Source organism: Gopherus flavomarginatus, chromosome 3 (genome assembly GCF_025201925.1).
Source record: "Gopherus flavomarginatus isolate rGopFla2 chromosome 3, rGopFla2.mat.asm, whole genome shotgun sequence".
In the NCBI taxonomy this organism is placed as follows: domain Eukaryota; kingdom Metazoa; phylum Chordata; order Testudines; family Testudinidae; genus Gopherus; species Gopherus flavomarginatus.
This window is the reverse complement of record NC_066619.1, coordinates 159,844,455-159,871,939: the sequence shown is the minus strand read 5'-3', so window position 1 is coordinate 159,871,939 and position 27,485 is coordinate 159,844,455. Positions and strand designations below refer to the sequence as shown.

At 42.9% G+C, this 27,485-nt stretch overlaps 1 protein-coding gene across 4 annotated transcripts in view; it reads left to right on the top strand.

The window, feature by feature from the left end:
* The window catches only part of WDFY3 (WD repeat and FYVE domain containing 3), a 313,760-nt gene that overhangs the window by 219,722 nt on the left and 66,553 nt on the right, over window positions 1-27,485 (top strand). For all 4 annotated transcript variants that reach the window (XM_050945097.1, XM_050945098.1, XM_050945096.1 and 1 more), the window contains 6 exons: window positions 5,916-6,151; window positions 9,405-9,539; window positions 12,793-12,972; window positions 15,099-15,332; window positions 22,445-22,544; window positions 26,219-26,379. In XM_050945097.1, coding sequence (XP_050801054.1) covers window positions 5,916-6,151; window positions 9,405-9,539; window positions 12,793-12,972; window positions 15,099-15,332; window positions 22,445-22,544; window positions 26,219-26,379 — 1,046 coding nt within the window. The remainder of the gene's footprint in view (window positions 1-5,915; window positions 6,152-9,404; window positions 9,540-12,792; window positions 12,973-15,098; window positions 15,333-22,444; window positions 22,545-26,218; window positions 26,380-27,485) is intronic.

The following is a 27,485-nucleotide window of genomic DNA, read 5'->3' as shown; positions in this document are numbered from 1 at the left end:
AGAAGAAAAGACGGTTACTCACCTTTGTAGCTGTTGTTCTTCGAGATGTGTTGCTCATATCCATTCCAAACCCATCCTCCTTCCCCACTGTCGGAGTAGCCGGCAAGAAGGAACTGAAGGGTGGCCGGGTCGGCTGGGGTATATATCCGGTGCCATAGCGGCACCACTCCAGGGGGTGACCCAGCCGACCCGCCGAGTGTTGCTAGGGTAAAAAGTCTTCCGACGAACATGCACGCAGCGCGCGCACACCTAACTGGAATGGATAAGAGCAACACATCTCGAAGAACAACAGTTACAAAGGTGAGTAACCGTCTTTTACTAGAAATGGCAACTTCCTCAGAGAGAAGTTTTAGTAATAAGTTTGTGATTAATTCTCAGACAGTTGAAAGTATTAAAATCAGTACAATTGATGACTATTTAGTGCCATCCTCCGACTCAGTCACAGTTTTTCCATTGTGAAATCAGTGGTGTTACTCACGGTGTAAATTATTTTAGGATTTGGCCCACTGGGAGTGTGAGAGTTTTTATAAAGCGCAGTCTAGAACAGATGTACAAAATTACAGTTGACAGTCATATAGTAGTATGCATACCGTTTGCCCAGTCCAGCAATATGGAATTTTACATGGGAAGCTTTGGAGTTAAGTCTTACGAAGTATTGACACACACACTTGAGTTTCAGTCCTGCCCTTAAAATCAAATGCTGTGGCTACACTTATAGTGTACCACTGTAAGCTCTTCAGTGTAGCCACTTTAAGCTGATGGAAGAGAGCTCTCCTGTTGACTTAATTAATCCACCCCCCCGTGAGTGGTGGAAGCTATGTTAGCAGAAGCTCTCCTGCCAATATAGCGCTTTTCAGTGCTTAGGTTGGTGTGACTTATGTTGCTCTGGGGGTGGCTTATTCACACTGCTAAGTGACATAAATTATACTGACATAAGTGGTAGTGTAGACATACCCTACATTTGATTTAAAGGTGGTTGACATGGAAGCATAGGTGCCAGAACTAGGAGTGCTGGGGGTGCTGCTGCACCCCATGGCTTGAAGTGGTTTTTATAATATACAGGATTTACAGTTTTGTTCAGTGGCTCTCAGCACCCCCACTATGCAGATTGTTTCAGCCCCCCTGCATGGAAGACTGGTTGTCAGCAGATTTCCTTTAACATAACTAAGTGAAGGTTACAGTCTTTATCTGTGAGCCTCTGTTCAGCAATGATGGCAGGTAAAAAGCACAAGGAAAAAATTCGTCAGTGAAAATAAGACCAATTACAAAGAATGACTTGGAGAACAAAATGTAGCTGGAATACACAGTGTGGTTTTCAAGTAATGAGTGCACATTAGGTTTACTGCATCTGGTATGTGAACGTTGCAAGTTTTAAACCCTAGTTCATTGTTGTGTAGAAGTCTCACAAGGGCAGTCGTGCACACACAGAATATGAACACAAGCTTTTTGTTTTAAATAGTTTTTTTTCTTTTAGTATGTAGATGGCATATTCTTTATATATGTTGAGAGTAAGAATGACATGTGCAAGTTCATCTTTGAGAGACCAGTTAAACTCTTTTTGAGTTTGAATTTTATGAAAGAGGATATGAATCACTCCTCTTTTTATTCTGGACTGAACTGTACTCAGCCTTTCCTAATAATACTAATGTGAACTTGAAGGTCATAGGCATATTCAAAATTCTTCTGTTGAATGAGGAATGACACAAACTCCATCTGTGAATTTTAGGTAGCCTCAAATTGGAACTTTGCATTTGAGCACCTCCATACCTGGGGAAAGCTTGCAACCGGATCTGAATTTCATGCCTCAGAGCTATTTCTACATTAAGTATCAACCAAAAAATAGAAAATAAGGTCTATTACACAGATGAAAACAATTTTTGGCCCAAATTTTCAAACCATAGTTAGGCACCTACATGAACATGGCCTGATTGTTTAAATTGTTCAAAATGTCTCTGTCTGTGGCTCTGATCTTCCTGCGTTGATCCATATTCTCTTTCTGAAAATATGGCTGCTTCCTGCTTTAATATTATTTATTTAATGCTGGCAATGTGTTAGGAACTGTACAATACACAGAGATGAAAAAAAAAATCTGCCTAAAGAGCTTAAAATCTTAGAGACACAGAGAAGACAGGATACCCAGGGAAATGCAGGAAGGAGAAAAGCAGCTTTTATAATTTTGAACTCACTTATGAGCATTGTGGAAAGACAGGTTTTAGGAGAGATTTGAATGAGATTGGGGAAGTGCTTTTGAGAGTTTGGATTGGGAGATCACTGTTGTTTCTTGTTTATTTTTTTTTAATATACCGGGCATTAAAAATAAATAGTACTAGTCATTTTGGGTCCAGTCTTGCAGAGGAACTCTGTTAGGGTATAGCTCTTTTATGTCCTCATGGAATCTCATTGAAGATAATAGGATTCCTTGAGGCTGTAAAGGTTCACCTGCACAGATCCCTTTGTATGATTGAACACTAGCTAGTTTTGTAGTAATTCTAATGATTGGGAACTACTTAATATTTCACTGCAATTTTCCTTTAAGGTTATCATGATATAATTGTCTGAATGCTGTACCATAAACATGTACATAGGACTATAGGACTTTTCCATCAACAAAGGCAAGTTATAGTTAATCTTTTTATTGCAGTAACTGATGGGGGTTAATAAACAAGGCAAGCATTAAAGAATCAATCTTGGCATCAGGTCATGAGAGACCAGAGTCATATGGGATAAAAGAGACACTGAAAAGTGGCATGGTTCCAATTCCATAGCTGTCTTGCTGTCATGTTTTGTTTCCAACGTATGGAATGTGTTCTCGTAATCTGGGCAGTGTTTTGAAGAGGTGACTTGGAAGGGATTTTCAAATAATTGGGGTTTTGCTCATTTTGCTTCTTTTTTAACGAGGTAGGGATGTTGAATCTTTAACAGAAACAAAAAGCTCGTTAGGCATTAGGTTGCGTAGGAATTAATGAAACAGTTTTTTTAAACAGGCTGATGAAAAAATTCCTTTCCTTCTGTTGCTCATCGTTCAGCCTCTTAACTAGTGATGTCTTTATTCGCTAGTTCTTTAGTCATAGAATTTTCCAGGTTAGACAGGACCTGAATTTCTAATGTAAAAATCAATATTGTATGTCAGAGGTCCCCAATGCGGTGCCCGCCGGCTCCATCTAAATGCACCTGTGTCCTGGTCGGCGGTCAAGCATCCAGCGGCATTTCGGCGACGCCGCCTCTGGATAATGCTGCGCGGAGTCATCCAGAGGCATCGTCGCCGAAATGCCGCCAAATTTCGGCGGCATTTCGGTGGATGCTCGACCACTGCCATGGTCCTTTGTCGCCCGCCAGACGGAGAAGGTTGGGGACCACTGTTATATGTGGTTAACAAAAACCTTTCAGACCTTTTATAATGAGGCAAAAAGGAAAAACCATTTCCCCCCACTCTGCTCCTCCTTCTCCCCAAAGAAGGCAAGGCTATAGGTATGTCTCTACCTTGAGCAGGAGTTGCAAATCATAGCTCGAGGAGAAATATTCGTGGTATATCTGGTTGAGCTAACACATTAAAAATGGAGTGTAACCACACCAGCCCAAACGGCTGTAGGGGCTAGTCACCTCAAATACATATCTAGGGTCTTGGTCAGGTAAATACTCAGAGTGGCTAGACCATCCCACTGCTTGCGCTGCTGCCACTACACTCAGTATTTATCCTGGTAGCTCAATCAGAGCTACTGCAAGTATTTCTTCTTAAGCTGGAACTGACACCTCCAGCTTGAAGTAGAGACATACTCTGTATCTCTACCAAAAGGTGTATCTGTCTTATCTGATCTGTGTCTGCATGTAATTATGAAGTCTGAATTGGTATCCCGCCAAGTATATATTCTATCCAATATGGCTTTTTCTCCCAACCTAATGAAGAATGAATTTCTCAAATGACTTCCCAGTTTACAGTCTGATCCAAAGCACATTGAATTTAGATTGGAGTCTTTCCACTAGCTTTAATGGGTTTGGGATCAGGCCCTTACTTTGTCAGTCTTAACAGAGTTGTAGGCAATACCTTTTGTATTTGTCTGCTAAAGTTACCACTTCTATATTTGAAGTCATTTCCTCATATAGTAAAATGTGTCATTCTGCACTGAAGGACTTATCCTCATTTTTTGAATAAAGAAAGGTATAAAGTTTTATTGAAAGCATACTTTTTTTTTTTAACTTTTTCTTTATAGTGCTTTTTCTTCTGGCTACAAGATGGAATATATATTTTGTACTTATCAGCGAAATTTAAAACCCAGGTCATTCCTCTTTGTAAAACCATTTTATGCTACCTTGCTATTCCGATTAAGGAACTATTAAGTCTCTCTTTGTTTACAGTTATTTCCCATAACATTTCACTCAGGGTAGTAAACTGGAAAAATATAATTAAACTTTCAGTTATTAATAAAAGATTATTTGAGTAGGAGAAAATTATGAAAAATAGAATTTATCTGAAACTGTGTTGTGAGAGTGAGCATTTTTGTTAGCATTCATGACATACCATTTGTTTGGGTAATCTTTAATCATAATTTGTATTTCTAATATATGAATGTTAGACATAATTTGTATTTGCATTTTTTTCTTAGGGTTTCAGAATTGTTGATGCTTTAGAGTGTTGACAGTGTTGTTCATTTAGTATTCACTGTAAAGGCAGTAGAAAGTCAACTATATAGTAAAAAGTTTTCATGCAGTCAGAAGTTTTGGGGACATCACAAATAGAGACCAAAATTAAAAAGAAACTGGGGGGCTTTGTTTTAAATTATATCAAAGTTGGTACCCAGCCAGACCCCAGGTATAGAGATATTTTAAATTGTTTCTGGTCTAAAACTTTTAAAACTAGTGGTAGTGATGTATCTGATTATCTTGTCTGAATATGTCTAAAAATTTTTTTAGTAAAAATCAAAGATTCCTAATGAAATAGGATATGAAACTATTCACTTACAGGGTCAGGTTTGTGAATTTCACATGAATTAGTAGTGAACATTTCATTATCATTTGATGGCTCTTTGGTAGACTGCATAAAATGAGTTTGTTTCTAGTGAACAAAAGTTGACATCACAAATTATATTTGTAACTAACTGACCTTGCTGATGATAATGTCAGCAGAAAGGCCAAGTATCTGAGTAGTCATGGAAACTGAACTAGCATGTCACTGTTATTTGCAAAACTTGTACCCTTCTTCAGAGTACATTATTTACCAGTGCTGTCCATTCTGTACTTTTCCCAATCACTGAACATTTTTTGGAGCTGGGAGGAATTGGTATTAAAGGTGCAGTATAAACTTGCTCTTGTGACTTCCAGTAGCTTTTACTTAACTCTGGCTCCATTTTCTGGTAGGAAATAAAGGTAAATTAAGAGTATATTAATCCTTCATGCCAGGTTGATTTAATTAGTAAAAGTTAAAACTAGTCATATATGAAATATCTGGAAAAATGCTTTAAATTCCATTCACTCACGCTGGCAGTCAGAGTAATGCGTTGTAACATAAGCCAACTACTTGAGGTTACGATGAAACTCTCGACACTGGAATGTAATTATATAGTGTCCTTTATAGGAATTTTAAACCTTCCTCTGAAGAGTCATTACTGGGTGTTCTCAGAGCCTAGTGGACCATTTATTTGAAGTAGCGTTACAATTCCTGTGTTTACTGAGAAACTCTTACAAGAACATCCATCTGATACTGAGAGGATTTTACGACTAAGTTTTTGTCATTGATTTAGTAATTGAAAAACGTAACAAGTTGGTGTTAATATGAATGTGGTGTATATGTATAAATTCATTGTTACTGTTCACTTCTAAAGTGCTCCCTTCTGTACTTGAATAATTTACTAAAAAGTGATGTTATAAACCGGTAATTTGCATGTTAACACATTAGGCTTTTTTATTTCCTTTTCTCTTAGGGTTCAATGTTGGCAGGAGTGCTGGTGGCAGATCCACTGTCAGGGAAATTAACCGGGATGCTTGTCATTTTCCGGGCTTTCCGGTTCTTCAGTCATTTCTCCCTAAGCATACTAATGTACCTGCACTCTATTTCCTCCTCATGGCACTTTTCCTGCAGCAGCCAGTCACTGAGCTGCCTGAAAACCTGCAGGTCAGTGCACCTGTCAGCAGCAGCCGATGTAATCAGGGTTGCCAGGTAGGGATTATTTAGAAAGATATCAATATAGTTCTGTGTAACAACAAAGAGAATAATGGATTAATTGCCCCCAAATTGATTCCATAGTTAATTTATCAGCTTTATATTTAGACGTTTGTGATTCATATTGTGATGAAATGCACTAACATATGACAAAAACTTGTCATAACTGCTGCTATTATGTACTGAATAGATTTCTTGTAAAAAAAAAAATCTATATATTGGGGGGAATTTTATAAGAAATAGCAAATGAGTCCCAGATTCTGTGTTCAGATCAATATGAACTGACCCTGGTACCTATATGACATCCTGGGCTCTATCTTGGCACTAAGGGCCTGCCTGCAAAGATACAGTTGTGGGAATGGGGTCAAAGGGATGATGTCATTGACTATGCCTTGGAAACATGTTCAGAAAACATTGCTTTATTTCTAGAAAAGTGTTTTCCTGGGTTTACATACTGTGTTTTTAGTAGGAAAAGGTTAAAAAAAATTAAAATATTTTTTCTAAAATGGCATCTAACCGTATGTAGAAAACCCAGTTACACTTTTGGCCTTCACAACATCCCCTGACAATGAGTTCGACAGGTTGACTGTGTGTGTGAAGTACGTTTTTTTTTGTTTGTTTTTAAACCTGCTGCCTATTCGTTTAATTGTGTGATCCCTGGTTCTTCTGTTATGTGAAGGGATAAATAATACTTCTTATTCACTTTCTCCACACCATTCATAGTTTTATAGACCTCTCTCTTATCCCCTCTTAGTCATCTCTTTTCCAAGCTGAACAGTCCTACTCTTCAATCGCTCCTCAAATGGAAGCTGTTCCATACCCCTAATTATTTTTGTTGCCTGTGTCTGTACTTTTTCCAGTTGTTATATATCTTTTTAGAGATTGGGAACCAGAACTGCACATGGTATTCAATGTGTGGGTATACCATGGATCTATATAGTGGGATTTTGATATTTTCTGTTTTATTACCTGTCCCTTTCCTAGTGGTTCCTAACATTCGGTTAACTTTTTTTTGACTGATGCTGCACATTGAGCAGGTTGTTTTCAGAGAACGATCCATGATGACTCCAAGGTCTTTTTTGAATGGTAACAGCTAATTAAGATCCCATCACTTCGTATATAGTTGGAATTGTATTTTCCAATATGCATTAGTTTGCCTTTATCAATGTTGAATTTCATCTGCCGTTTTGTTATCCAGTTACCAGTTTTGTGAGATCCCTTTGTAATTCTTCACAGTCAGTCAGGACTTAGCTAGCTTTAGTGATATTGTATCATTGGCAAACTTTATCACTTCACTGTTCACCCCTTTTTGAAGATCATTTATGAATATATCGAACAGCTCTAGTCTCAGTACAGATTCTTGGGGCACCCTGCTACTTACCTATCACCATTGTGAAAACTAACCAATCATTTATCCTTTGGTTTCTATCTTTCAAGCTATTACTGATCCATTAGAGGACCTTCCCTCTTATCCCATGACGGCTTACTTTGCTTAAGAGCCTTTGGTGAGGGATCTTGTCAAGGCTTTCTGAAAGTCCAAACACCCCCCTCAAAGAATTCTAATAAATTGGTGAGCCATGATTTTCCTTTACAAAAGCCATATTGACTCTTCCCCAAAATATTGTGCTCACCTATGTTTCTGATTATTCTCTTCTTTACTATACTTTCAACCAATTTGCCTGCTACTGAAGTTAGGCTTACCAGCCTCTGATTGCCTGGAGCCTTTTTTTAAAAATTAGTGTTGCATTAGCTATCTCCCAGTCATCTGGTATAGAGGCTAATGTAACCTATCGCTTAAATGCCACAGTTAGTAGTTCGACAGTTTCATATTTAAATTTCTTCAGAACTCTTGGGTGAATACCACCTGGTCCTGGTGACTTATTACTGTTTAATTTCTCAATTTGTTCCAAAACCACCTCTATTGATGCCTCGATCTGGGATAGTTGTCATCTAAAAAGAATGACTCAGGTGTGAGAATCTCCCTCACATCCTTGGCAGTGAAGACTGATGCAGAGAATTCATTTAGCTTCTCCTTTTCTTCCTTGAGCGTTTCTTTAGCACCTTATTTGTCCAGTGGCCCCACTGATTATTTGGGAGGCTTCCTGCTTCTGATGTACTTAGAAAAAAATTATTTTTTGTGTCTTTTGCTAGTTTTTCTTCAGTTCTTTGGTACAGTATATGCGTGTCAGGGATTTGTATATTTAAAAAAAAAAAAAAAAAAAACCTAAGATGACTAGGTTTCTGTGGTCCTCAGGGAAAATTCCTACTCTAAACTGACAAATTGCACTTTAGAATGGAGTTGGTTAGCATTTACATCCCTTTACAAGCAGGAAATAGAAGACAAAAATTTGAGCAGTATCTGTAGATAAAGATGTTCTTTTGAACATCTGGATTCACATAAACATTAATGCATGATAGCCCTGGTCAGTAAGGCTTATGGAGTATCAGAGGGGTAGCTGTGTTAGTCTGGATCTGTAAAAGCAGCAAAGAATCCCGTGGCACCTTATAGACTAACAGACGTTTTGGAACATGAGCTTTCGTGGGTGAATACCCATTTCGTCAGATGCATGTAAGGCTTATGTCTATCTTATATTGAGGTAAACCCCTCAAATTCTGGTTTTCCTTTAGATGAATTTGAATGTAGTTGAAGGAGTACAACAGCTGTGCAACTTTTCGTTTAAAATCAAATAAGATTTTTTAATTGCAATTTAAAACCAGAGGTTGATCAGGGTTTTTAAACAACCTTATAGTTTTTGGGAGGGAGGTCTGGTCTTCTGTTTAATTATGGTTTTTTTGTTTTGTTTTGTAATAGGATTCTTGAAACTTGATGGAAAAGCATGTTTATTTTTTAAATATGTAGCATGTTGTGGATTTTGTACTGAAAACTGATCAAGTAAGTTGAGGTCACAGCATGAGTACAGAATTCTGTTGATAGCTTTGCTTGAGATTTGGAACAGTGTTGTGAAAGATTTGAGAAAAAAGATGTTTAGTTCTGTCAGTTCATCGGGAAGAGGGATTTTTCAAACGATTCCTTGTGATGATTTTCAAACGATTCGATGAACTTTTCATGCAGTTCTTTGAGGCTGAAGCTTGGAGAGAACATGGTTTAGTGTACTTAGGTAGATATATCATGTCAAAATAAGTGAACAAATCATCGGTAATAGAGAAAAGCAGAAAATCAATCAAATTGCATAGGAACAAAGGGTTAATTTCATTTTTTCTCTTTCTTTCTTCCCTCACACCTCCATAGTTTGATTTAGATTCTATCTGGACATTTATATTTGGAGTTCCTGCCTCCAGTGGCACTGTGGTGTCTTCAATCAACAATGTTTGCACAGAAGCTGCCTTTTTATTATTGGGAATGCTCAGGAGCATGCTGAATTCAGTAAGTATAGCGTCCCATTGAGGCCCATTTATACACACCACCTCATCTCTGCTGAACTCCTTAATGCAAGAGACAGATTAGAAAGGTTAGTTTTTCATTGAACAATGATGCAAACCAGAATTATAAATCTGTCTCGTAGTTTGGATTGACAGAATTTTTTTGTTTCTGTTTTTTATCTGACAATATCAATTTTTATTTTTAAGCATCTTTTTAAAATTTTTAACTATTTTAAAAGTTGTGGGAAATTAAGGGTGTTTGGGTTGGTATTAGGGCAGAGCTGACAGGGGTTGCAGTGGGCTCCCAGCACTAACAGAAGGGCTTCAGGGGCCTGAAACACGCAGGCACAAGATGCAGGGAAGGCCTGTGGTCATGGCCTGGTGAAGCCATTACCCCCCAGGACCCCAAGGAAAAGGACGAGCTCCAAGCTGCAAGGGAAGCCATCCTGCTGCTGAATGGCTCCTGTCCAGGGATGGCTGCACTCCAAGCCGATGAGTGAATGAGCATGGTCATGACATTGGAGCTGCAGGGTGCAAGGTATGGGGAAGGCTGCAGACCTGGAGGGGCAGAACAGAGAACTTCAGCCAGGGCCTCAAGGAGAATGGATCCCTGGCCACAGAAGAGGCCACCCTGCTACTGAGCATTTCCTCCCCGAGGATGGCCCCCATACTCCTGGCTATGAGTGAGTGAGTGGGGCCATGACAGCAGCGCTTCAGAGGGCTCCCTGCACAACTGTCAGTTTGTGTGATGTGAAAAATCAACATTTACTGACGACTAGTGATTTAAATCGAATCCTAGCAAGCCTGCTCATAGTTGGCCTTTTGTTACTCATCTAAAATTGCCCTTGGCCTACAGTTCATTCATTTATGCTAGTGGCTGTAAGATTAATAGTACTTTCACTCATGTTAAAAATTGGAATTTTTTGCACTTTACAAAAAAGTGGAGATGGTAACATGCCCTTGGCAGAGATTAGGAAATTTCTTCTCTGATTTACATCATTGGGTAATATTTAAGACTTCAGTGCCCATCTGCTGGGAGCTATGTGAGTTCAAGATTTGTGCATGAAGAAGTATTCACAGACAGACAAGTCCACTGGTGGAAATCCACTGGGTGCCAGGAAATGTGTGTTGTATTTTTTTTAAATGCTGAATCTAAACTCATCAAAAGAGAGAGTTTGACACTCCCATATTTACTTAGATTTGGTGTGTGTATCTGTTCAAACGATCTCCCATGCAATAGTTCTTTCACTTTTGCAGAAATTATTCAATCTGCGTTTTAGAGAGAATTGTTTTAATGGATACACATCACTCTGCTACTCCACCAGGGATTATGGTCAGAAGAGCTGCAAGAAGAGACTCCCGGGCCGGTGCATTTGGGTCTGTGAATGCTGGTGCCCCTATGCCGGCACAACTGGTGCCCCTATACCAGCACATTCGACTCTCTGAATACGGCACCTTCCTCCTGCCTAGTAAGGAGACTACAGCATGCGCTGGGAGTATGGGAGCCGACCCGCTGTTACCTGCTGCCCCAGTCATAGGCGTGGATTCTGTGGATGGGTGCAATAGGTGCAAAGCACCCACTGGCACCAAGCCACCCTCTGCCCCCCTCCTCTTGCCCTGCGCTTGCCAACTCCTCCCTCTCCCTCCCAGTGCTTCCAGAACGCCACAAACAGCTGATTCGCGGTGTTCAAGCTCCGGGAGGGAGGGGGAGGAGCAGGGAAGAGGCGGGGCAGGAGTGGAGCAAGGGCAAGAAGGGGTAGAGTGGGAGTGGGGCCTAGAGCGGAGTGGGGCGGTCAAGCACCACTGGCAAGATGAGAATTCAGCACTTATGGTCCCGGTGGTGCCTCAAATTTTCAAGTGCCCTATGCAGCTGTGTATGCCTATGGACAGCCTTGGATGGTGGTATTCTTCCATCTGTATTGCCCATTCCTTCCCCCTTAGACAGCATCTCCCAGCAAACTTCTTGGACCAAGTCTCTGGTTTCTTCATCAGTAAGAAATGTATTTTTTCCCACCACCCAGGAGACTGAGTCTCATCTTGAATTGCCTTGAGAAATGTAATGTCATTTGGGAGGGGTCATGTTAAGACTTCTGCTCTATCTCCTGTTTGATATCCTATGTTCATGTTATTCCCCTTGTATTGGTATTCTTTTCAGTGTGGTGCAATAGCACCAAGAGATAGCAATTCTGAGACTGCAGTTGCATGCTAAAGCCACTATGAATAATTGTGTGCGTAGGCAGCATAGATTTAGATATAATATCCTAATATTACATTAAAAAATCATATGATATTCCTTGCGGGCTGATAGGCATTAAATATTAACTTAGCTAGAAAATTGTTACATTTATATGGGGAAAGTTATTTCTTCTCTTTCATAACATGAAAAAGGTTAGACATACCAGTAGTTGTCAAGCGGTATTTGTGCTTGCACTGTGACACAGCTATTGCTCTTTAAGAAAATACATTACAGTAACTCCTCATTTAATGTCATCCCACTTAACGTTGTTTCAATTTTACGTCTCTGCTCAATTAGGGAACATGTTCATTTAAAGTTGTGCGGTGCTCCCTTATAACGTCGTTTGACTGCCTGCTTGTAAGATTCTGTGGAAGAGCAGCGACTTTACAAGGGAGCATTGCACAAGTTCCGCTTCTCCACCTCCATCCCAACACTTCATGCATACAACTTTCTGGGAGAGGGAGGCAGGAGCAGGGAAGCTCTGCATCACCACTCCTCCCCCTCCCTCCCAAAAAGTCCTTAGCAGCACTTAGGACTTTGTGGGGGAGTGGGAAGGATGTGGCATGCTCCAGAGAGGAGGTGGAGTGGGGGTGGGAAAAGGTGGGCCTGGAGTGAAGCAGGGACAGGAAGAGGCGGGCCTGGAGCATTCCTGGAAAAGTCCGAGCCTGTTCTTCTCTGGGGAAGCTGCTGCTGCTACTGCAAAGGTGCTTCCTAGCGTCCTTGCCTGCAGCTGGCTGTGTCTGTGTGGGGTAAGCCAAGGGCACTTCCTAATCACAGTACAGAACTGTACAGTATATAATGCTTTTGTCTGCCCCCAAAATATTTCCTTTGAACCTAACCCCCTGTATTTATATTAAATCTTATGGGAAAATTAGATTTGTTTAACATTGTTTCACTTAAAGCTGCATTTTTTCAGGACCATAACTACAACGTTAAGTGAGGAGTTACTGTACTTTAGAAAGAGAGTTCTTTTTTAACTATTGCCATCTACAATAATTTTTGCAATTTCTTTTCAACATAGCCTTGGCAGTCAGAGGAAGAAGGCTCTTGGCTTCGAGAATATCCGGTCACTTTGATGCAGTTCTTTCGATATTTGTATCACAATGTTCCAGACCTGGCTTCAATGTGGATGAGCCCAGAGTTCCTGTGTGCATTGGCAGCAACCGTGTTTCCTTTCAACATCCGACCTTACTCTGAGATGGTAGGTAACTGAAAAATAGAATACACTCCAGCTAAGCTATTGAGTTTTCACTTGCCTGTCATTTCCCTCAAATGTTAGCCAGTAGACAGCGTAGCCACAGTGAATAGGCTACAAGTTAAAGACTTCTTCATAAGATAGAAGATAGGTATGTAGTGGTTGTTTCAGCAGGGTCACATTATGCTTCCCTGAGTCCTGTTGGCATTTCTTTTATGAACTCCATTTTTTAAAGGGATTGTTACTGATCTCAGATGGACTTTTATACCTAGATTCTTAGACCAAGAGCATGTTATTTTTCACCATTTAAAGAAAATATTTTATGTCTAATTAGATGATTAAATTAATCAGGCCTCAATCTATAATGTGAACAACTGACTAAAAAAACTTAATGCGAAATTGGAGGTCAGTTGCTGCACAATCTACTATGAAATTTCAATCCGTTGCTCTGGGGGAGATATATGCATTTTATTGAATATTTGTCTTCGGTGCATTGTCTGACCACCTCAGAGATTTAAAGGAACTTATCTTTTTCAGCACCCCTTCTGGGTAATATGGGGCAATATTGGTCCAATTTCACAAGTAGGGAAGCTGACGCAAATAGCTTAATTTACTTGCCCAGGGTCAGAGAAGAAGCATGTGGTAAAGCCTGAAACTACAACCACAGTAAAAATAGCAATGTGGACAGCTGAGGCGCTGCTTGGGTGTGTAGAGAGCTATGCGGGGTACAGACCCTAAGGGTTTGGGCATGTCTTTACTCCCCTAACAGTGCCTCACCGTCTACACTGTTATTTATACCCATGCAAAGAAGATATGCAGTGTATATACTCTACATGCTGTTGTAAGGAATGTGCAGTGTAGACGTACCCATGCAGATGTTACATTCCAACCTGAAGAGGAGGCAGGAGTTCCCGTGTTTGTGTTGCCTTCTTTACATGCTGCTTGCTGGAATTTCCTCCTTGTTGGCTGCTTCACTCTGAATGTCACATTACAGATCACACCATCTTACTTACAGAGCAATAAGGGAAAGGAAAAGAGTGATTATCCATGCCTGATGTTGTAGCACAGTTTTATTGATTGAAATGTTGACAAATATATAACCAGAGATGTGAAGAAGTTTAATGGAGAATAATATCCCTTCACAAACTACTTCTAGTAGATACAGCTATTGACATAATGTCTCCATACCAGGTATAGGCACAGAGTTGGAAATGTACAGACTAGTGTGTCTTTTTGAAATAGGTGCACTCATAATTCATTCACTTCAACTGATTTGTTCAGTTAACATGAGCTGAAAATATATTGCATATAGCAGCATGCTAATTATGAAATTATAAGTCTTGTAAATTACTTTACAGAAAACAGATTGCTAATTGTGAAATTACAGTTCTCTTACCTTTTTCCCACCGAAGGCATGATGGAAATAAAATATCTGTAAGGCTGTTTAGAATAAGAGGAATGATTTGGTGCATAATATGGGGAAATGTTGGAATAGTAGGAAAATATCTCTGCCCAACTCCTTTGTGATCTTAAGTTAACTTGAAAAACCTGAATAGTGTCTATGGATAGTAGTGAAAACAGTGCCTGTCAGTCTTTCAAAACTTACATTCCCTTTAAGTAACAAATATATATTATACTTTCCATATGTGCATGATACTTAGCTAGAGTTAGAAGTTTGTTCCCTTTTGGTAAATCTCAACGGTTGTCAAAAGACTACAGTTTGTACCCATTAATGAATTTAAGGTGGGGGTGGGGAAATCCTCCTAAACTGGAATGCCCCTCTGATTGTATTTAAAGTTAATTATTAAGAATCTTGCTACGTTGCTCATATAGTTTTGGTGTAATAGTACACTGCAAGGAACTCTTTCGCCATTGCTGTGATACCCTTCATTATCACAGAAGCATGTGTGTATTTATGTATATGTATATATTTTTTTAAAAAAAGAGAGAGCTGGGGAGTTCATCCTGTTTCACATTGAGAATGACCATCTTTCAAAAAAGGTATCTTCAGAGAAACAGAATTATGGGGTAAATAAATAACTCTAACATAAAATAATATGGAACAAAACCAGTAACAGTTAAGGAAATAATGGCAAAGTTGTAGACTTTTAACATGTTGATTTTTTTCTCAGGTTACTGATCTTGATGATGAAGTTGGATCCCCAGCTGAAGAGTTCAGAGCATTTGCAGCCGACACTGGCATGAACAGGAGCCAATCAGAGTACTGCAATGTGGGCTCCAAGACCTACCTAACCAACCATCCTGCCAAGAAGTTTGTGTTTGACTTCATGCGTGTGCTCATAATCGATAACCTCTGCCTCACACCTGCTAGCAAGCAGACTCCACTAATAGACCTCCTGCTAGAGGTAGGACTGCTTTTTTTCCTGCTCTTTTTACAGAGTAAACTTCATATTAAACTTTTTTCATATGCCGTTGCTTTTTGAGGTTGTAATAAATGTTGTTCTTCAAGTGATTGTTCGTGTCAATTCCAGTTAGGTGTGTGCGTGCGCCGTGTGCAGGGATGTTGGAAACTTTTCGTCCTAGCAGCTGCCCCACTTCAGTTACTTCTTACTGCCCATGACGGTTTTTGAAACAGTGGTCTCTTGTTTCTCAAGTGCTCCACTAATCCCGATCTTTCTCTTAGTAGTTACCTTTGTTAGTTAATTGTTGATAGTTACCTTAGTGTTAAGTGTTACCGTAGTGTTAAGTATAGTTCAGTAGTTGAGGGCAGCTTTCGCCTTTCAATGGCTGCCCTACGGGGCTCTGGGGCATTCCATCCCAGGGCTTCAAACTCGGCAGTTCTTGCAACAAGCCCATGCCCATAGGTGATCCCCACAACTCCTGCCTTAGGCATCTGGGGGAGGGCCTTCAAGCCGACAAGTGCAAAATCTGCAAAGCATTCAAGCCCTGAACAAGAAAAGAGAGGCAAATCCGACTCAAACAACTCCTCATGGAGTCTGCATTGCGTCCCTCTAAAGACGTGGGACCGATTGCCTTGGTGCGCAGTGCTCCCCCAGTGATACTGGCCGTGGTAGAAGATCCCGCACCCGTCTCGGGACCGATGATCTCCCGTGCCCCAGAAACGCCCACTCCGGCACTGTTCCCACTCCCCAGTCGCTCAAAAGAAGCAAGCCTTGGGAGGACCCCCCATTCAGCCCGGAAGCAGCCGCTCCGGCCCCAACCAAGCAAGCTTCGGACCAGGCCTCTAAACCTGACAAGACCACTAGGCCCCGATCTGCTCATGCCAGCCCTGTGCAGGGACCTTGCAAGTGGAAGAGGTTATATTGCCTTCCACTCCAGATGCCTTCAAGGCCACCAGGGGGCTCATCAAAATGACAGCACCAGTGTCCCTGATCCAAGCACCAGCTCTGGCCCGAGTCCTGGTACCATCCAAGGGTAAACCGGCGATGTTCGGACTGTCAGCCCTCAGAGCAGCGTCTCCACGCCGCTCTGAGTCCCAGTATTGTTTGCAGTCCCAGCACCACTCCAAGTACTGGTCTGACTCACGGCACCGGTTAAACTCATGGCACTGGTCCTGCAGCCCCAACCTTTGGAGCCGTTCACGCTCAAGGTTGCTGTCGATTGCTGAAACGTGGTCTCGCTTGAGGTCCAGGTCACGTTCAGCAACCTCGCGGCACTGTTCGGAGTGCCAGTCCCTGTGCCAGCTGTCGCCATGGCATTGGCCCACAACTCATCACCGATCCTCTTTGTGGCACCACTCCCCAACACGGGACCAGTCTTCAACACGGCATCGGTTGCGGTCACGATCAGCCCAACAACTCTGATTTCTGTACGACACTCGTCTGTCAAAGGACTCAGTGCCCCCCTTGCTCCTTTCGCGCACCACTCCTCCTTGTCCGTCGTGATCCCAATCCCCTTCTGGCAGATCGGAGAGCTTCAGGGGTTTCGGACATTCCCCAGTTGGCCCCCGGGAAGCCTCGGCCATGACCCTCCGGTGCCCAACTGGCAACACCAGTGGCAATTTTGGACTCCCTGGACATATCACCAGGTTGCCCGGCCGTCGTCACAGTCTGACACCCGGCCTCCTGAGGCGACTCTCAGCCACCCCCCTCCGGACCCGGAGCAACCCATGGAGTCAGCACCCGTTGTAGGGGCTACCTCAGGTGCCCAGGAAGAGCTACCCACAGCTGACCAAGGGGCCTCCTCCCACCCGGCTCACGCAATAGAGTCGTCTTCAGCCTCCCCTGATGAGGCTGTGGCTGGCACGTCCACATCTGGCCCACCTCCGATGGACTTTAGAGTCCTGCAAGAACGGCTTAGGCGCGTAGCCCTAAATATGAACCTCCAAGATGATGAGGTTGTGACGGAGGAGGATCCTATGGTGGACATTTTAGGCCCGGAGGGACCTTCCAGAGTGGCCCTCCCCATGAACAAAACTATTCAAGCCAATGCCAAAACCCTCTGGCAAACCCCAGCCTCCATTCTCCCCCACAGCCAAAGGGGTGGAAAGAAAATACTTTGTCCCCACCAGGGGATGCAAATACCTTTTTCACCCACCCTGCCCCATGTTCACTTGTGGTTCATGTGGTGAACGCGAAAGAAAGACACGGTCAACAAGGGTCTGCTCTCAAATCAAAGGACTCCAAAAGGCTGGACCTTTTCAGAAGAAAAGTTTATTCTACTGATGATCTCTTGCTACAGATCGCGAACCAACTTGCGATCCTCCGTAGATACAATTTTAATTCCTGTTCTGCGGTCCTTAAGTTCCAAGACCTTCTCCCAGCAGAGGCTCGTATGGAATTGGGGGGCCATTGCTGAGGAGAGCACATTGGTAGCTCGAACCTCCCTTCAGGGTTCCCTCGATGCTGCAGACGCGGCTGCACGTACTATGGCATCCGGCATTGCCATACAGCAGAACGCCTGGCTCCAGTCTTCAGGACTTCCACCTGAGGTGCAGCACACCATCCAAGATCTCCCCTTTGATGATCAAGGCTTGTTGGCAGAGCAAACCGATTCCCGCCTAAAGGACACAAGAAACACTATTAAATCCTTGGGCATGCATACCCCGGCTAGCCAAAGAAAGCCGTTTAAGCCCCAGACCACCAAACAAACGCCCCTTCCCACCTAGACCCAGGCAAGACTTCTCCTGTTGGAGAAGCAGGTACTCTTGATGTAGACCATCACGTACCCCCTCCAGACAATGTCAAGGACAATCCAAGCCACCTCCAAGCCCTAAGCGCCTATTTTGAAGGTGCGCTAGAGGACGGACTACCAGCTCACACTCCAGACAATTATTCCTTTCTGAACCGTCTATCCCGTTTCTACCATGCCTGGTCCCGTATTACATCGGACCGTTGGGTCCTTTGCATGGTACAGATGGGATATTCTATCCATTTCCATTCCATCCTGCCCTCCCACTCCCCTTCCCCGTTCCTCTCCAGGGACCCTTCTCATGAGCAGCTCCTCATCCAGGACGTACAATCCCTCTTTACCCTAGGGGCAGTGGAGGAAGTGCCTCAGGAGCTCAGGGGCAAGGGTTTCTGCTCCTGTTATTTCCTTGTCCCCAAGGCAAAGGGAGACCTAAGACCCATTCTGGACCTCAGGGAGCTCAACAAGCACATTGTCAACCGGAAGTTCCACATGGTCTCTTTAGCCACAATTATTCCCTCGGTGGATCCGGGAAACTGGTATGCAGCCATCAATATGAAAGATGCGTACTTTCACATTTCAGTTACTCCACTTCAGAGACGTTTGCGCCGTTTCGTGGTAAACAAGATACATTATCAGTTCACAGCCCTCCCGTTCAGCTTGTGCACATCCCCTCTCGTCTTTACCAAGTGCATGGTGGTTGTGGCAGCTTTTCTTTGCTGACACCACGTTCACGTTTTTCCATACCTCGACGACTGACTGATCTCACCAACAAGTCTAGTCTCAAGTACAACTGGTCATGGACACGTTTCGTCGCTTGGGCATCATGGTGAACATCAGTAAATCTGTCCTATCCCCTATTCAAACAATAGAGGTCATCTGGGCAGTCCTGGACGCAAACCAAGCGAGGGCTTTCCTCCCGGAGGCCCGGCGCCAGGCTATAGCAAGCATAATTACCAGCCTCTACAAGTTTCCCACCACCACAGCAAGGCAGTGTCTCAGGTCACATGTCATCCTGTACCTGTGTAGTGCAACATGTCAGGCTAAGACTCAGACCTCTACAGACATGGTAGGCATCAACTTATCAAACGGGCCGCAACAGTCTAGATATGGTGCTCACAGTCCCAAAACACACACTCGACTCCCTATGTTGATGGCTGGATCCCCATACGGTAGGTGCCGGGATCTGGTTCCATCCCCCTCAACCCACCCTGACCCTGGTTACAGATGCATCTGCCCTGGGATGGGGGGCCTACCTCGGGAGCCTGACAACGCAGGGCTTATGGCACGAAAGCGAGCTGTCATTACACATCAGTATCAAAGAGCTCAGGGCGATTCGCCTTGCGTGCCAAGTGTTCCTTCCCCACATACAAGGCCACTGCGTAGCAGTCCTAACAGACAACACCACAGCCATGTTCTATCTGAACAAACAAGGCGGAGCCCGGTCATTACCGCTCTGCCAAGAAGCCCTCCTTCTGTGGGAATTCTGTTTAGTCCACTCCATCACCCTGCAAGCCTCGTACCTGCCGGGTGTCCGGAACGTACTGGCGGACAGCTTAACCAGGCGTTTTCTCACGCATGAATGGTCAATCCGCTCAGACATCATTCACTCTGTTTTCCACATCTGGGGGCTTCCCAGAATTGACTTGTTCGCTTCATGGACCAACAGGAAGTGCCCAGCCTCCTGTTCCTTCCAGGGCCACAGCCTGATCACGTGGTTGGGCCAACTGCTTTACGCCTTCCCACCATTCCCACTAGTCTACAAGGTGCTCCTCAAGGTCCTCCGGGATAAGGCGGACATCATACTGGTGGCCTCTGCCTGGTCGCGCCAGGGTTGGTACCCTGTCCTGCTGGAACTGTCAATTTGGGCTCCCATGCACCTACCTCTCACCCCCGACTTCATCTCACAGAACCACGATCGTGTCCTACACTCGGACCTTCAGTCGCTCCACATCACGGCCTAGAGTATCCGTGGTTGAACCAGGCTGAAAACTCCTGTTTGGACCTACGAGGCTAAGTGGAAGAGGTTCTCCAGCTGGTGCGCTCTTCAATCCCATGCATCTTGAACTATCTAATGTTCTTGAAGGACCCAGCACCTAGCCTCTGGATCCCTTAAGGTTCATCTCACGGCCATCTCTGCATTGCACACCCGGTTGTGCGGCTTTTCCTCAAAGGCTTGGAAAAAATCCATCCTCCAACGAAGCCACTCGTGCCTGCATGGGACCTTAACTTGGTCCTCTCCTGCCTTATTGGCCCTCCTTTTGAGCCACTGTCCTCTTGCTCACTTCTCTATCTCTCCTGGAAGGTCGCCTTCCTAGTGGCTATCACTTCCGCATGTCGGGTGTCCGAGCAATGGGCTCTCACATGTGAACTGCCATATACCATTTTTCATGAAGATAAAGTTCAGCCAAGACCTCACCCAGCTTTTCTGCCAAAAGTGGTGTCCCGTTTCCGTGTGAGTCAGGATATCTTCCTGCCGATCTTTTACCCAAAACCGCATGCTGACCTTCGGGAACAATGCCTCCATTCACTGGACATTAGAAGGGCGCTTGCCTTCTCTATAGACAAAACAAAGACATTCTGTAAAACAACCCACTTATTTGTCGCCATCACGGAATGAATGAAAGGCACTCCGGTTTCCTCTCAGCAAATATCTTCATGGGATCACCAGGTGTATTCGTACCTGCTATAACTTGACAAACGTCCCTCTGTCTGCTGTCATAGCTCACTCCATGAGAGCTCAGGCATAGTCAGCAGCCTTTCTAGCATGCGTTCCCCTCCAGGAAATCTGCAGGGCTGCCACATGGGCCTTGGTACACACCTTCACCTCCCACTACGCCATAGTTCAGCACTCTCGGGAGGATGCGGCCTTTGACAGAGTGATTCTTCAATCTGCGGTTCCTTGACTCCAACCCCACCTCTGAGGTAAGGCTTGGGAGTCACCTAACTGGAATTGATATGAGCAATCACTTGAAGAAAAAATAGTTACTTACCTTTCTGTAATTGTTGTTCTTCGAGATGTGTTGCTCATATCTATTCCAGTTCCCCCCCACACACACACCTTCCCTTCTCTCGGAGTAACTGGCAAGAAGGAACTGAAGTGGGGTCGGGCCAGCAGGGTCTTATATAGAATGCCATATCGGCGCCACTCCAGGGGGCTCCCCAGCCAGCCCAATGGGTAGCTGCTGAGGCTAAAAGTTTCTGACATCCCTGCACGCAGCGCACGCACACACCTAACTGGAATAGATTTGAGCAACACTTCTCAAAGAACAACAGTTACAGAAAGGTAAGTAACCGTTTTTTGAATATCAGGACTACTGTTGATTTATAGAATGGTTTTAAATTGTCATTTAACATCCACCAATGGAGTTTAGAGACACTTTACATACTCATGATTTTTAATGGCTTTTTTTTCTCTCTCCATTGTTTAATACCTTGAAGCTTAAAAATAACTTAAGAGATACAATCCCAGTCAACCGTGGAGAGGTTATTTAAAAGGCATCCATGTGTAGGTGGTAATTGATTACTTAAGCTGATGAGCTGGCTCAGACAGTGTGGCGTGGGGGGGAAGGGTACTGATATTACAGTCCTGGGGTACACCAACAGAGAGGGAAGGCAGAAGACATTCAGCTAGGTAGGATTAGCAATGTACTGTAATAAAACTATTGCCTGTTGAGCCTGTAGAAAAAGAGGCCTTGTATGCAGTGTCACTTTCCATAACCGTCATGGTTTCTCTGTGTGAGCTTCAGAAGTGTGTTTGTGTAGCTATCCCAAAGCTAATATTGAAATAAAAAAAAATGTCTCTTGGGTTTATATATTCATTCAAATAGTTAATTTAAGTGTGACATACACTAGTGGGTGACAATGTGAGCTAAGCAAATGTCTATTTTTCCCATTACAAATATCGTAACAAATTATTTGTCAATATTTTAGTAGTTTCTGTTACAGAGAAAATAGGCTGGCAAAACAGAAATCTGCCTTATGGAAATGAAAATAACACTCACTCTATTCAGTATAAAATGATACAGTGCAACCCATGGATTGAACTCCATCCTTAAACTTAAATTAAAGCCACTGCTATAAAAGTAAGGCAGGGTGAATGTAGTCCAAGAGGCTTAAAAGTCAGAAATGGGGGAAAGATCATCCAGTCCCTCTCCTTCCAAAGCTGAATGTGTCCCAGTCATATGTGTTCCAGAAAATTAGATGTTTTTATTTATAACAAATAAATAATTGATAACTCCTTAGATTTCATGTATCTAACAAGGTGAAAATTTCCATGGAGTAACCATAGTTGTCAGCATATGGTATCGCTTTCTGTTCTGCAACTTTCTTTAAAGCAGCTTCTCTACCTATTGATTATGTGTTGTAGGCTTCCCCTGAAAGATCAACAAGGACACAGCAGAAAGAGTTTCAGACTTACATTTTGGACAGTGTGATGGACCACTTACTTGCAGCTGATGTTTTATTGGGTAATTTCTTATTTCCTTTTCATTTATTGATGCACATGTCATCCATACTCCATTACCAAAGCCAATATCAGTCTTCAGTGGTTTTGTTTTTGTTTTTAATTTCTTCTTCCCCCTTTCCTTAAGATTTGTTTCTCCTTATCTTCTGTATCTTTTTTGTCCCATGATATGTAAGGGGATATGTTACTTTTCTTACACTCATGACAGCAAATCTCCATCATGCCCAATCTGTGAACCATTAGGAGTTCAAAAAGTGTTATACGGGTGAAGTATGTTTTACAATTATGAACCAAAAAAATTTGGCTGAGAAAGGAGCCAAGAGGAAATGGGACTGAATTTTATCCTCCCAGCCCTGCACCATCAATTATGCCCTCTTCCCCTCAACAGGGGGCTTGCCCTTTCCCTAGTTTTAGTTGTGGCTGGGGCTTAGATTGTTAGAAGTTGGCCTTTTTTCCTTTCCCATCTTTTATTATTTTATTTATATTACTGCAACAGCCAAGAGAACTCTGTGGGATTAGAGTCTCATTGTGAAGGAGCTGAGCAAACTCAACAGGACACTGTCCTTTTCCCTGAAAAGCTTGTTATCTAGATGGCAGTAGGAAGGACTGACAGAGGAGAGGCAGATGATCATTGAGATGGCTCTGAGGCTACATCTTTACTACCCGCCGTATTGGCCGGTAGCAATTGATTTCTCGGGGATCGATATATCGCATCTCATCTAGACGCGATATATCGATCCCCGAATGAGCTCCTGTCGACTCCGGAACTCCACCAACGCGAACGGCGGTAGCGGAGTCGACAGGGGGAGCCGTGGACGTCGATCCTGCGCCGTGAGGACGGTAGGTAACTCGATCTAAGATACTTCGACTTCAGCTACGCTATTCACGTAGCTGAAGTTGCATATCTTAGATCGATTCCCCCTCCCAGCGTAGACCAGCCCTGAGACTAGTGCAGGGACGTCACTGCTCAGATGCCCAGTTTGAGTTCATGCTCATCAGCTGAACTCCCTAGGAATTCTCACTTTGCCCTATTCCCCAATCCCTCCTCCGTGGCCAAACTTGGATCTCTGAGGCCTTTGTGGGTTTTCTGCTTAACTCCTCTAGCGCCTCTCGCCTCTTTAGGGTGAGACTAAAGTCTTCCCCGGTCATTCCCTTTCCTCCTAGTCTGGTGTTAGGAGTGTCAGAAAAGAAAAAATTTGTCACTGTCCCCTGCTCACCAATTGCAGATTTTATGGAGGTTGTTATTAAAAATGGCAGCAGCCTATTAGTCAAGTGTTGCTTCTTTTTTCCATGGTTATTGTTTATGAAGTCATCTGCAGAGGATAGTATCTTCTTTTGGAACCAGAGAGAATGGAGACGCATGCAGGGATGGGGCTTTATCTCTTTTTAAATAAAACTACATATTTGCAGGATCCAAAGAGTTGTACCTCCTAGGGTCCAATTTATTAACAGTAATTCCAAAATAATAGTACATGAAACCCCATATCAAACCTTCTCCTCAGGTTTGCCTTCCCTTTTAGTTATGTCAATTCAGCTGAAGCCTTCTCCCCAGGCTTGGTTGCCCCAGGATTTATTTCTTCAAGACTTGTCTGTTCTAAATTCTGTCTGCATGAGGAACGTTCTCGCTTCCCTTGTATATGGAGGGGGGCGAGGAGTAACAAGTCAACTGCACCAGTGAGCGAATGCAACCCACTTAATGGTTCCCAGCAAGATCAACACCTGCTAATGGTGGGGAGTTTGAAGCAAACACTGTCAACTTGTTACAGTACCTCAGAATAAGCTCTCTGTTAAAAAAATAAAATACAGTTGCGTAGAACTACTATTGATCCTCAGTTTTTACCAGGTGAGCGCCAGTGGGGAGCAAGATACCAACTGTTTTAAAAATCACTGTATGTGTTTACAAAGGACTAGATTGTGCTATGTGCACGAAGCCCGTGGTAAGGGGCAGTGCATAAACCTACTGTTGTGGGCATGCACTGGAAAGCATTGTGACTCAGAGCAGCACCATCCCTTGACTGACGGTTGCTTTTGAAGGGGGAAGTGATTTACCAAACCCATTTAAAGGGAGTAGCATGCTGTTGTCCCTATCCGGGGTGCCCGACCATCTCCTTTGAGATGGAGGTCAGAGCCATGGCTTCATCTGGTTCTCAGCCAATTGCTCCTGGGAGGAAACAGTTTGAGGCACTGCCCCTATATTCCCCAAGTGTTGGGACTGCTGTTATGGCCAGCCTCATGCAGTTGCAGAAACAGGAAGAGGAATCCTTATTTCTTTCTACTCCATTCATCAGCAGTATAAGAGCTAGCTACTAGCTAGTCATAAGGAAACAGGAAACTGCTAGTAGAGCTTATGGCAAGGGCCATGCTTAGCATGTGAATGTGTGAGACACCCTGGGGACTTTGACTGTTGTTGTAAACTAAGATCTGTTATTTGTTAGGAAATGGTTTTGTTTAGCACTAGTTTAATATGAACAATATCGATATTACGGTATACAGAACAATTTCTAGTAAATAGTACACGCCATCTGAAAGTCCGCAGCTCCCTACATGCATTCATCTTCAAATTCTTATTCCTTCTCGGAATCTGTGTCAGCAGATGTACATCCTGCTGAGAAATCAGACATAGAATTGTTATTCCTGTCATGAGGAAGAAACCCACACAAGCATATATTTTGGCTGTAAGTGTTCTTTGTTTTTTAACAGTGTGTTAGTTCATGTGCAAATGAAGTATAGGTGTTCATGTTAGCAGGTGAATACACACACCATTGGGCATTAGACAAAATACAGATATACCTTCCAACTATAAACTCGATGTATCGAATTAACTTGGTGGCAGTTAGTATTACAGTATCAATTTTGGGTCCCCGGTGCTAGGTACTGAGTATGCGTAAGAGAGAAATATAGAGGTGCATCATTCATAGAGATTTAGTGCCTTCCTTTGGGAGAATCCTCAAATGATGGATAGGAGGTCTCCATGCTTAAGGAACCATCACTTTATTGGAACAGTCTTACCAGCTATTCTCCTATCTGAATTTCCTTCTTTGGAAAAATGTTATTGGGGAGGTTGTGGTGAGGCAACTGTCTGGAGGCCTCAGATTTCCTTGAATCCTTTCAGTACCTTTAGACTTGGGTATGGCATGGCTGTTGTGCTGATCTTGTTAGCCATCATGCTCCAGAAGGTGACCAAAACCAGGTGTCCATGATGCTTCTCTTATATCTGACCAATAACGGATACAAAAGGTCATGTTATTGACTTCATGAACTCAGTCATGAGCACAAGGATTTGTACTTGTGTGCCTCTGCTCTGTCCTCAGAGAGATCAGTTGGTGGAGTAAAGCCTTGCCCAACAAATATTAACGCATCCTTTAATATGCACATATGGCATTGTTTTTCTTCCTTCCTTCCTTGTTTTGGTTTGTGATTAAAAATATGCCTTCAGTGTCCACTTCACATTGTCACTATTACAGTTCAATAAATATCTTGCATACAACGTTAAGCTCCTTTTGTTTGACTAACAATTCCAGGTAGCATTTCATTCAAATGACTGTAGCACTTTCTCCATGTTGCAGAATAAAGAAATTAGTCTTTAGAAAGCTATTGGGCGTGCTGAACACACGTAGGTGGTTGGAGAGGGTTTTTTTTGCTGCTGTTTAAATCATTTTGTTTTCTTTTGTAATTTAGGTGAAGATGCATCTTTGCCTATTACAAGTGGTGGCAGTTACCAGGTGCTGGTGAACAATGTGTTTTATTTTACACAGCGTGTGGTGGATAAGCTTTGGCAGGGCATGTTCAACAAGGAATCCAAACTCCTTGTAGACTTCATCATTCAGCTAATTGCACAGGTAACAGTTCTTCGTAGTAGTAGTAGTATTACTGTAGTGACTATGGGCCCAAGTCATGGTCCACGACCCCCAGTGCTCTACAAACACAAAACAAAAGGGTGGTCCCAGCCCCAGAGAGAGCATATTTGTTTGATAAGTTTTAAAAGATTGTCCAGAGCATTAGATGCACATTCACACTCTTTTATAGCTTGTAAATATCTAAATAAATAATTTAGGCTATTTTGCATAATTTCATCTACTGGTGCTGATTCTAAGATGTGGTGTCTTTTATAAGAGAATTTTTTTAAAATACTATACGCATTTTAAAATGTAGTTTAGCTTAATATAGGCAGTCCTCGGACTTGTGACACAATTGGTTCCTGAAAATTGCGTTGTAAGTCGAAACGTCGTAACTCGGAACCGCAAAACAGTCCATTGCAGGACTGAGCACCATAAGTCAAATCAGGGTGTCAATTCAGAAACGTCATAAGTGCTGTTGGTCGTAAATCAAATGTCGTACAGTTGAGGACTGCCTGTATTTTTAAGGAAACTAGAACTTCCTTAGCCTGCAAAACTTTTAAAGTTAATATAACATTGACCCTGCCAGCAGGTAGGGGATCTTGGGGGACAACTACTGCACTGGTGGGGTGCAAAATAAACTTTATTAAGAAAATGCAAAAACGGAAAATTCAATAGTGAGGGGTATCGGGTTTGTTAAGGTAGACAATTGGGGAGGGGTTTCTTTTAGTAAATAGTATAGGGGGTTCCAATAGTGGGGTACAATACAGTGGGGTACAATACAGTTAGTAACCAATTAACACTGAAGTATAAATGTAACAGGTAGCTAACAATTTCTATGTAAAGGGTGTGTCACAGCAGCATATAACCAACTAACAGTTATGGGTAAAATGTGTTAAATAACCAACAACTCTAGGTAAAAATGTGTCACAGTGGCGTAAATGTAAAATGTGAAGTGTGTCAGAGAGAAAAAGGGTAACCAATGGGGTTTTATGCTAGACTTTTATGCTAATACAATTGAGGTTTGGCAGCAGTAGGAGCGGGGTGAACACGTGGGGGAAGGGATTAAAAGAGAGAGAGAGAGAGAGGGGCAGTGGTAGAGGAATGTG